At 42.5% G+C, this 12,364-nt stretch overlaps 1 protein-coding gene across 1 annotated transcript in view; it reads right to left on the bottom strand.

The window, feature by feature from the left end:
- Positions 1-12,364, bottom strand: part of FBXW8 (F-box and WD repeat domain containing 8) — a 71,951-nt gene that overhangs the window by 19,551 nt on the left and 40,036 nt on the right. Inside the window, exons 6-7 of the mRNA XM_075012896.1 lie at positions 8,166-8,362; positions 6,725-6,934 (exon numbers count right to left, since the gene is read on the bottom strand). Of these exons, the coding sequence (XP_074868997.1) occupies positions 6,725-6,934; positions 8,166-8,362 (407 nt within the window). The remainder of the gene's footprint in view (positions 1-6,724; positions 6,935-8,165; positions 8,363-12,364) is intronic.

Here is a 12,364-nt window from a genome sequence, read left to right on the forward strand (position 1 = left end):
GAGACAATGTTCTGGCTCCATAAATTTAAAGATGAGCTAAGATTTAAGAAGAGCAGATGAGAGTATTACAAAAAAAAATCAGAAAGAGAGCCAGAGATAAAAAGAGTAAATCATACACTAAACAGCCAGTAAAAAAAAAAAATAATAAAAAAGTGGTTAATATGCATGAATAATGGATGTTTGATTTAAAAGCAGTTTACTCCAATATGATGTAATTTTTGACAATCAGCCAGAGAGACTATTTTGCAAGTCTTTGCCAGATATAAGTCACTGTGCAGGACTCATAACACAACCATGTCTGTGAGCATGTGGAAAATTGACTTTCCGGCCATCCCAAAGGTGACTTTACACTGGCAAACAAAAACTCTTACCTCAGGTGCACTTAGCTATGCTCCCCAGCCCTAAGCTGTGCTCTCTCAGCTCAGAGAATCCATGAAAGCATTGTTAGGAATCATCTAAACAGTCTACAGTGTTCCCAGCAGGGCAATGCTCTTTACAGAATCCTCCAAATACTCATGGCCTGCCATATAAATTATCTATGAAGCTACAAGCAAATGTAGGTTTATTTTTCCTTCTAATTTTTATTTGAATAGAGTCAAAGAGACTCAAAGCTAGTAGCACTAAGAAGAGCCAGACATTGTGTACACAGGCAGTGTACAAGCTTCAGCACAACAACTCTGCCAATGCACCTGCAACCCCTGCTGTTCCAGTACTGGACTCTTCCTGAGCAGGGCCTGCCAATCATACAGCAGTGTGCCAACCTTGATGGTTCTGTGTTGTGGACAGATGTCTGCTAGGGACTGGAATGAGGTCAGCAAAACTCATTTAACATGTGGCTGAAGACCGATGTATGAGTTCAGATAGCCAGAGGTGACGGGATATTGGTCGCTCTGAGTCATCTACCATACAGAATGCCCTCTCCCCGTCCCTCCACCCCCCACACACACACTGCCTGCCCACCTGCCCTTCTGCCTGATACAAGTAGGGTGGGTAATACGAAGGCAAGTTAGTCTTCAAAACTGAATGAGTTATTTGCCTGGCTTTGCAGATAATCTCCTTAAATATTCATGATGCATCCTAAGGGCAATATTTTCAAAACCAGAGATCCTTGTCAAAGCGTTGTGCCAAGTTTTGATGCAGGCATATATAAAGTGGCTTGTCATTTTCATTAGGAAACATACGTAAATACATTTTGCATAATTTTTATAAAAAGTTGCAAAAATGAGTGGTTCTTTTAATTAAATGAACATTTACAAGTTTTCAATGGAAAATCATGGAGGCAGATTGAATTAATCTTCAGCAAGCTACTGGTTAAATACTATATTGTATGTGTGCACACAAGACGGAGTTTTCCTGACTTAAGTACCAGGATGTAACTAACAGTTTGAATTAGAAAGACAATTACAAGTTCAGAAGACAGTACCTTGAAAGGAAAGAGACACACTTACACATAGGAATCTATATTTAATACAGTAAACTCTTTCATATCCAGCAGCCGTGAGACCACAGAGGTTGTCAGATATTCAAATATTCTGGATAATGGAGAGGTATATCTGGCAAATGTATACTACTAACGAAAAACAAGATCCAGATATTAAGAAAGAAACAAAAATGTATGCGGAGTACTTCATTTACCAACAACAGTATTACTGTACATTTTAAACTTATACTGTATTTGCTGCATTTATTTGTATTTACTTTACTGTACTTATGGAAAATTCACTTAGGGTTAAAATGCCAGTTATCTGAGAGTTCCAGATGATATGAAAGAGTTTACTGTAAAAACACTTGCTCAACTTGGAAGACCTGATAACCAAAGACATAGTGAAATTAACAATGGAAGAGACAATGAAAGTTAATTAAATAAGAAAGGAAGTGAATTTTAGTCAAACTCTGGGTTTGAACAAATGCCCCCCTCTCACATGCACAGAACCAATGCCACCCCTGGTTTAAGTCTACTGGCATTAATGAAATTACACCAGGGATGAATTTAGCCCATTATGCTTCAAACCATTACACCCATGCTTTCCATGGTCTGCAGAGTGCTCTGGTAGTGCCTAAATAGTCCCAGGATAAAATATTTCTGGAAAACAGCACTTTCCACATTGGGCTGGCAACAAAAAACAAAACAGAGCATTTAATGGCCAAAAGTACTCCCACAAAAAATGATCACCAGCTAATAATCAACAGTACACAGTGTATGAAACAAAATGGGGTGCAGATTGTATACTGGAATGATTTAGCTATTAGCAAGCAGCACTGGAATTCACTACCAATATGTGTCTGAGATCTAAAGCTCTTATAGAAACAAACTGTCAAATTGTGACTAAAGTAATCAACCAATGCAAAGTCCCTTCACGTCTGTGTGTGGAGAATAATTATCATAATAGACATTAGTAATTAATTTCCGGTGTGATGTCAGCTGGTGTAGCAATGCCAAGCAAGCGTCCTTGTCAAACACACCCCAGCCGTCTGGACTGCTTCAGTCACATCGCCCTGATTACGATGTGCATTGATGCACTGCTTAATGCAATCTGCCATCAAATGCCAAATACTTCAGAATTAAATTAGGAAATATGTCCGAATACACTGAATGATGCTAAGGACTCTAAGTGGATTTCTCTACTCCTTTACAAGGCACAAACGCAATAGCCAATGTAATGATCTTGAATGAGGCAATTCTATCTTCTAACCTCCCACCTCTGTCAGGGAAAAATATTGGATTAGGATGGCAAAGGAATTAATAAAGACAATATAGCCTCATAGCACCTTTCACCCCTAGAGATAATTATGGCTCGTTCAGTATTGTGTGAGAGAAAGGGGATTTTAAGAGGAGACTAAATGCAGATTAACGTCAAAGGCAAAACTATACAAAAAGAAAGCTGCCCCATTCTACTTGGTGTCACATGGAGAAAATTGATAGAACTGCTTTTGCACACCACTTGCCATAGTTCCCAACCCAGCAACAACCCCTTTTGCCTTCTCTTCTCCCAGGAGTTGTGGTTCCCCTTCACCTCTTTCCTACTAGCTCACTACATACCTGAGCAGGAGCAAAGGAATTATCAGTGAGAAAATTAAACAGAAAAAAGACCCAGGAAAGATTTCCTAACAACAAGATCTGTTAAGTGAGGAGCAATCTCCCAGAGCAAGCAACAGAAAACCCACTGCATGAATAATTTAAAATGCTACTGGGCAAAGCCAGGGTGGGAGAAGTTTTTTGGGCCACTGACTCACAGAAAAATCACTCAGTGGCCACACACAAACCAGAAGCCTCACTAAGCCCCAAGTAAGGAGGAGAAAAAAAGCCCTCACTGACGTGCCCTGCAACTGAGAACAAGACAAAAAACACTCACCCCATTCCCCTTGAGTTCCAGCCCCAGCAGGGAGAGCACCAAGGTTCAGGGCTTATACCCAGAGACGAATTAACTCTTCTGGGGGAGGCTGGGGTTAGCAGGTCTTGTGGGGGCCCCTAAGGCTCTGGGGAGGGGCCAAAAATGAGCGCGGAAGGGTTCAGTGTGCAGAAGGGAGATGTTGTCAAGGGGGCTGGGGAAGGGATGCACAAGCGTGCTGGGTTTGCAGGGTGTGGGAAGGTGGTAGGGTGCTAAAGCAGGGTTGGGGTGATGGGTACAGGTGGAAGGAGACAGAGGAGTGGGGCAACTATGTAACACAGATCGGGGGGACACACAGATGGTGGGATGAGCTGGCACTAACACTCCAGCCACATGATCTGAGACAGAGGGGAGAACTCCAGGCCTCATGGGCCAGATCAAGGGAAGCCATGGGCCACATCCAGCCTGCATGCCATAGGTTTCCTATCCCTGTACTGGGCAATACAGGGAACAATCTGCATACTGCCAGTGAGGTATAATTAATACCAAAAAAGTTTCTTCAATCTGTAACGTTTGTGATATTCAACCACAGTTAACCCACAGAGCAGCTGTACGTTTCTGATGAAGACATCCACAACAAAACCATTTACAACATTTAAGTGGCCTTCCTGAAGTTTCAGGATTAATACTCTATTGAGATGACTCAGGCAAATCACATTATCCAGAGCAATAGTTTCAATCGGTCTGCAGCCTCTGGATGACAGCCCTGAACTGATTCACATTTGGGGAAAAAATATACCACTAGAAAAACTAGAAGCTCCCCCTCATCCTTCACAGTGAAGGCTTAAATTCTACAATCAAATTTCCTGCTCTGCAATACAAAGTTTCTGTGATGAGTATGTCCAGTGGACTGATCCAGAGGCTAGGCCAAAGCTTTAAAAAAAAAAGTGTATGATGTAGCTAATGACATATGTCAATCTCTCTGAAAAATTAAAAGCTTTATGGAGTTATTGATTTCATCGGGGAATTCAGCCCATTTGATCCCTGGAGCACTAATATGTGCCTATTAAGTGTCAATAATTCAAAAGCTGTAGCGCTTGCCTCAGCCATCCGTTTTTTAAGCATGGATTCAGTGCAGTTGCAAAAATGGAACCTGTAGCTTATCAACACCGCCACTGCCAAAAGATGCTTATGAAGGTAGCAGAATGCACTATAGAAGGCTTCAGACAGACAAAGATTATTTATCCATCCCCTAAAGCAACATCTCACTATTCTTATAAGCTTGGAAGTAGTTCAAAAGACTGAAGTAAAAAATAATAGTCTCCAGGGATTGCACAAACAGGGTTTTTTACCTCGTTATTTAGGATGCCTCAGGTAGGTTTATTTTTGAAAAAGAAAACAACTCCACCTAAAGGATTGCAGCAATGGAAGATAACTCTCTTGTTCTTGTGGGGAGGCGGGGGAATGAATATGACACTTGCATGAGCCTTTTGACCAAGAGCATGTCTACATACACACCACTGCAGTTGCACCAATGCAGCTGTGCTACTGTTACTATCTGGTGAACCCACTCTATGAGACCAGGCAAGAGCTCTCCTGGTTACAGAATAAAATCACCTCCGCGAGCGGCAGTAGCTATATTGGCAGCAGTGGGCTCTCCCTATGAAATCTATGGACGGTGGAGCACCCTGATTGCATCTACATAGTCCCAGGATATAGTATTTCTGGAACAGCACATTCTGCATTGGCCTCTTAGTGTCAATATTTAAAAAAAAAAAAAAAAAGCTCAGGAGGATGGTTTATTCATACTCTAAGCAATATGCATTACACTGATTTAAGCTGTAGTATAGTTTAAACTACCAAAGTGCTGGCATCTCCTCATTTCGTGCTTACCTAAACAAATGATGAAAATTTACATAAGCCTCAGAGCGCTGTGTTCAGAAATTGACCGTCTACTTTATCCGCAGAAAGCAAAAATAATTCCTTTGGCCTCTGGTAATTGTTGAAAGGGCCTGAAGTTCTACAATTTAAAGTTGTGACACTAAGAACCACTCAGCGCCAACTGACAAAAGGTTCAATATTCTTTAGCAGTAACTCCCACCAAGGCTGACAAATGTATTCACCCTAGCACTCTGCCGTCACAGTATTTATCTATAAAGAGTGTCCTACAACAACTTAATGAAAGCCAGGATCATCCTTTTCATTCATGTCACTATGAAATGTAGGTGTTGATTATATTTAAGAAGTTATATCTGCACACTGAAAAAATGTGTCCTTACAATCATGAGCTTTTCCACTGAGTGACAATACCCATTTAGATTCCTCCCATTCTTTCTCAATACCTCTTAAATCTTAATTATTTTAATAACAAAGTATTTGTTTTCACTACAAACAGACTAGAGGGTTGTGCTAGTACAAAGGACCTCATCCGGAGTTGTGCCAGTCCAGCGTGGAACACACTGTCTTTTTGGAGCAAACTACTCTGAGTGTCCAGTTACAGGCTAGAGCCCGCAGCAAGTGCTCTGAGGGTGTGAGGGTTCGTATGCCTCTAACAACAGCCTGTACCTTGAAAGCGAGGTCTGCAGAAACCTGTAAGTCTGTGCTGGTGGGGTCGGAGGCTGTCCGTTTCAGTGCGCTGAACTGCAGAAGGCACACACAAGACTGTGTCGCGCTGAGGTGAGGTAGCGACCAGGTGGCAGCGTTCCCTCTAATCGCTTTGTTCATGTGAGGAATGACTTTTGTTATGTGCATTATACAGCGACGAGGTGTGACACATCTCCTCCACACTGATGCACACACAACTCATTCTGCACATGGATGATCTGTGGCAGTGATGGGGCCAAGGAGTTTGAAGTGTGGGAGGGGGTGGAAAGCAGGGGGATTGAGGGCTTTGGTGGAGGTGCAGGGTCTATGGTGGGTTGGGGATGAGGGGTCTGGAGTGCAGGAGGGGGCTCAGGGCTGAGGCAGAGGGGTGGAGACGACAAGTTTGTAGTAGGGAAAGGGGCTCAGGGCTGGTGCAGACAGCTAGGGGGCAGGGACTTCAGGTACAGGCTCCCCAAGCAGAGATGGCTGCCTGCAGCCCTCTCACTACTGCAGCTGCAAGCCAGCTGAGAAGCACCTCTCTGCTGGCCAAGGCAGTTCCGGTGGGGCTAGGTTAGACGAGGGGAGGTGCGTCCTTCACCCGGCTGTGGCAGCTCCATCCTGGGGCCAGCAGGCAGAGGCAGCACTCTGCTGGGGAAGAGGCATCTTTTTATGTGGCCACCTTGGACCCCTGCACAGGTTTGTTAGGCAGCTATGCGGCTGCACAGATTAGAGGGAACTTAGACCCTGAGTAACCTGGCAAACAACACAGAAGTTTACTGTAATGTGACTCAGAAGACTTGCGAATTTAATACCTTGTTGGTCTCATTCAACAGCCAGCCAAAGCCTTTTACTCCAAAGGCTGCCTCCCTGGCAGAGACATCTAGACATGTGATGGGCTGACCGTACACAGAATGGAGAACTTTGCTCGGCTCTCCCGCTTTCAAGAGGTAGACAGAATCTTCAGCAGCTGCTATAGTCACAGGACTCCCAACAACATCTGGAACCAGGCAGAGTAATTTGACCTACAACAGCAGAGACATTTCTTAGTTTCCGCTTCATAGGAAAATCCCTTTACACCGTCATCAGAAATACTTACCACGCCGCAGGAGGTGACCTGCATGAGGTCATAGTAAATTTATGGAGTGACCAGAATTAGAATCCTTTTAGTTTTCTGCTAGAACTGCTAAGTCCACAGAAACATTGCTAGGTTCAAGTAATGTGCTGGTGCAACTGCTGAGGGGTTCTCAACTGGGGAGCAGGGCATCCTGGTCACGCTGCTTTTGCCAGACTGCTAAATGGGAGAGGGGTTGCTGGGACTTTCAGCAGGGAAAAAGTTGAGACTCCCTGAAATAGAGAATTGCACGCAGTGTTTCTAATCCAACATCAGAGACAACCGAAAACGTACACTCTTCAGGGTTTCTTTCAAATAGCAGATATTGGTATTACATACAGAGATAGTGGAAAGAATCTTTCTGTAAATCCACAAAAATCAACATGATGGATCACTTCAGAACTACATGACAGGGCGTCCCAGTTCCAGTGAAATTATTTTACTAGAAAACATGTAAAAATAATTGGCTTTTTTGTTCTGTTTATGTATTCTGTTTCCATTCAGAAGATGGTGAAGTAGAATTAGAGTCTGTTTAATCAGAAGTCTACAGCTACTCCTGGTATGGTCTGTGTTCTTGTACTGGTCAGAAATTAGAACATTTATACTGTAATATGCTTACTTCCTCCCTCATACCATTTAACAGACCTGGCTCATACTAAACTCTGGATTTTTTTTTTTTTTTAAAACATAAAATAACCTCAGAACTCCATAGACAGAAGGTGCAAACTAAAGACGCTGTGCAACCCGTTACAGCTTCACAAGTGACAGCATTAACTAGCTTGTGATATCCTGCTTCAGAACTCATCAGCCAGCACTGATCTGAAATTCTATGTGAGAAAACCTTGATCCACAAATGAGCCAACTTAGTTTAATGTTGACAAAAAATAATTAAAAAACAACAAAACCTCCCACACCATATGGGCTCAGCTTCATTTTCACTTGTGGTTTAGGCCAGGATTTCATCCCAGCTCTTCAGGGATGAAAGGCTCATGCATTAACTCACTGCAATACCAGCTAGCTGCTAAAGCTCTCACGCAGTTCATGCAACAATTCTATTAAGGACACGGTAAGATTTCACTTGGCCAGGAAGAAGGAGATCTGGAATATCTGTAACCAAAAGTGAACAGCTGGAAAATACTCACCAGTTTCTGGATTTCAAACTGTGCACTAGTTTCCCAGTATCCCCTGTCGTCAGGGCTTTCCACCTTGACCTGGAAGCCAGATGCAGTTGCTATGGCTGCTCCCTCTAAGCCAAGGGCCAAAGCCTGTATCGTTTGATTGTGCTGGTAATGATGGATAGGTTCACGCCCTATCATGAGACTCCAAGCATTAATAGTCCCTGCATAGAAAAGGCGAAACAAACGATTGTTACTCTATTTAATAAAGAAAACGAGTTCAAGCATGGCAGTGCCTGGAGAGGAGCGAAAGGGTTGACACACAGGGGGCAGGTTCTGGAGCAAAATTTCAGGAGTACAGCCACTGGAACTCCAGCACACTGCCAGGTTGCATAAAGTGGGCGCTAGTGTAGGTAATAGCTGTTCGTTCCCTGGGCGAGTCTTATGTTCTGACTTTCAGAGAACATTGGTACGTGCCTTGACCCTACTCCTCTCAATGCGCTAAAGATAGAACAGACCATTTGCTGGAACACAAGCAGTTCCAAAAAAAGAGCTGCAAATATAAGACCTCTCTATTTACACCTACCCTAATTTAATGACAAGGAATCACCCTCAAGAAGCCAGGTTAAGCTCTTCAAGTGACCTCCTCCTCACATTCTCACACTCAAAGCTGTTTTGTATAGTTTTGGATTGTGCACAAGAGGAAAGGATGGAAGATTTTGGTGCCCTTCTGAAAGTGGAATCAAAGGTTTCATCCTAGCAGGGCAGTTACAATAGCTTGCAACCATTACTTAAATCCCCAATTTCGAAGTTTTGGAAAAGGGGGGGAATTACAGGCAGAAGATTATCACGTTCTGAAAGCTAAAGAGCACAGTATCCCTGGTTAGGGAAACATAACATTGATCCCTTCAATGGTACGGATCAGTGGGTAAAAGGTTGCAATTGCACTGGCTTGCTGCATAAATCAAAAGAATTCCACTTAAAAAGGAGAGTACATAAAGTCAAGCACTTTAATGTCAATGAACAAGTGTAAATTGGAGTTATTAGTGTAGCGCAGGGCTGAACACAGAGTGAGCTAGAGCTCACTTCCAAGCTACCCCTGAATTGAAATGGAGCAGCAATTCTTCAGCCTGACAGGACCAGAGGTGGAGAAGCCTTCCCGCTACTTGAGCGCGGCAACTAATGATGAAATGATTAATGGTGGCTACTACTTCAAAAGGGGACATTAAGGCTCCGACAAGCAGCTGTGGACGGGCACCCATGCCAGTTTGCAAACGCCTCTCCTGTGTCCCGAAGGAGGCAAAGTGAGAATGTGGTAATGAAACTGCTCATAGTGGAAGTGGTATCTAAATGAGTTTAAATTGATTTATACTCGCTTTTGTAAAGATTATTTGATATCTTGAAAGTGCTACCACTATAAAGTAATGTAGACATTCCTTAAGGACTCTATCTAATGGCACTCCCACAGAATATTTATATTCTTTGTCATGGGAATGAGAACCATAATGGAGACCATTTTTGTTTTATTAGGGATGCATATTTAAATTAATCTGCTGTTTGCCTAAACAGTTAGCTGCCTCTGTTTGTGTGCACAAAGCCAAAACTGCAATTAGGCTTCCATTAAAAAAATAAGTTCCAACTAAAACTGTCCCGATGGAGTCATAAGGACTCAGAGCAGAACTTTCCAAATTACTTCTTAGCCTAATGGTAAATTATGTTAATTGCCTGAAAGGTAAATAACTGCTGAACTGGTTTTGAAAAATAGAATGTTAGCACATAGCACATGCGCGCCCATGCCTAAAACAAGTTAACAGGTTTCCACGGATGGTGTAGACTATTGTTTGTTTTGGGGACTGTAGTTTATGCATCAGGGTAGCTCAAGGCTGTTGTGATTTTTCCGTTACCTCACTTTGTAGTGGACAGCAGGTCCACAACTACATATAGGCACAAAAGGGCTGAGATCGCAGGCACTTTAGATCAGCTACTGAGTACATCAATATTGTGCTTAGCTGAGTTTTTGAGAAAGGAAGAAGAGGTGTTTAGTTTTGAGTACTGCACCCAGAACTACCGCTTTAATTAGATCTAATCAGTTCATTTGTAAATTTATTGGGAGAAGGTCCTATCTGCATATTTTTCTGCAGGAAAACTACTCCTCCACTAGCATTCTGTGACCAACAACACTGAAATAACTGTCAGAGGAGACAACAGAAACAGAGTAGTGAATAAATCCCTTCTCTCATCGCAAAAGAAATGTTTTGCTGTAAACTTTGTGGTTTCCACAAGACAGTATGAAGTAAGCCCACCACGCAAAAACCTGTCCTATCTCATGAATAAAAAGGAGCACTCCAGGATTCAATGTTTTGGTTTCAGAGTTTGAGAAGCAAAAAAATCATTTCCATAAAATGTTTACGGCACACGGTATCCATTAAAAACAGGAAAAGGGCTCTGCTTATGCATACAGACTACGCCTACACTACAGCAAGCTTTTGGAAGAAGCTCTTCTGGAAGATCTCTTCCAAAAAACCTTTTGAAAGACCATTACCACACACAAAAAAATGGATCGAAAGATCGATCCGCTCTTTGAATAGACAGCATTCACACAGGCCCTGCTCTTTGGAACGAACGGGCTAGGGATCAAAAAATCTGGCACCATGAGGATTGCTCTTTCTAAAGAAGGGCCAGCGGAGCATCTCCACATGCCTTTTTTTTTTTTTTTTTTTTTTTAAAAAGTACCGTTCGAAAAAAGGTGCTCTCTCTCATCTAGGAGAGGCAGAAGGCCACTGGAAAAAGGGCTGTGTTCTTTGGATTTCAGATAGAAAGAGCACACACTATACTCTCTCATTTAACTAATCGTCAACATCACGTTTTTCACATATTTGATAAAACGCCAAGTCTTTCCCCAAGACACTTACATTCCAAGTCAGAAAAATAAAATACATAAAATATTAGCTCTAGCACACAGGGGTATGCAGCCATCATTGATAAGATTGGAAAATTAAGGTTTTGTGAAGACACCAGGTTCCAGGATTGCTTTAAACCATCACGCCAAGAACACAAGATGACTAGGGCAGCAGTTTGAAGGACAAATGCAAAAGAATGGGGAGTAAGAGCTGACTATTATACGAGTGAATTGAATATGATGTGCACACAATTTTGTGTGTGCCTGGGAAATGCATATAGGGTTTGCTCAGTGCCAGAGAACAGTTAAAAAAACCCCTTCAGGATGCCAGCAGGGAAGAAATATAGGAGCTTTAAAGTGGTGGTTCTCACACTTTTCTATTGGTGACCCCCTTTTCACACAGCAACCTTCTAAATGTGGCCCACCCCTTTTACATTAAAAACACTTGTTCCATTTAACATACCACCCTTACTTCTGCACTGCTGCAGGTGGTGGCTCAGATGTCAGAACCGGACTACCAGGCAGCAGCCACCGCTTTCTATCTTCCCAGCTCTGAAGACAGCACTACTGCCAACAGTAGCGAAGCAGGAAGGAAGTGCTACAACAAACCCTACAATAACCTTGCAACCCTTACACAATTCCTTTTTGGGTCAGGACATCTTCAACTACAATACTGTGACATTTCAGATTTAAATATCTGAAATCATGAAATTTACCATTTTAAAAATCCTACAACTGTGAAATTGACCAAAATGGATGATGAATTGTGTAGGGACCTACTCAAAACACTTCTCATGAGACATCACTATGAAGCACAGAAATGGGAATGCAGGTCCTTCCAATCCACAGCACCAGAGAATGCATTAAATAATGGGCAAATCAGCCTTTGCTTCATCCATTCACATTGGATTTAATGGGACAAAATAGAGAAGCACCATTTTTATAGTGGAAAACACCTCTGTTGACCTAATGCAGATTGTAAAGTGTTTTTTAAAACGACTGAAACTTAAGATATGCCAGAGTGGATGAAATCACTACTCTACCTAATCTGTCTTCCTGCTTCCAGCAGGAAGCAAATATTTCATTCCCACACAAAGCTTTGCTACGTGGACGTTAAGGTTGCAAGCACACAGCAGTGTTGGAGCACATAACTTCCAAGAGCCTTACAGTTTAAAAAAGTAAAAATCCATCAAATGCTAGGAACATTCAAAATTGAGTAAGAAAGGCACTTCCACAACGAGCCAGAGTCACACCACAACCTTAACTCTGCTCCAATGGAGCTGTGACAGTGCAGCATTCACAGAGTGACTGAGAAACCCTCACATAC

The sequence above is a fragment of the Carettochelys insculpta genome, chromosome 18 (assembly GCF_033958435.1).
Source record: "Carettochelys insculpta isolate YL-2023 chromosome 18, ASM3395843v1, whole genome shotgun sequence".
NCBI classification, from domain to species: Eukaryota; Metazoa; Chordata; order Testudines; family Carettochelyidae; genus Carettochelys; species Carettochelys insculpta.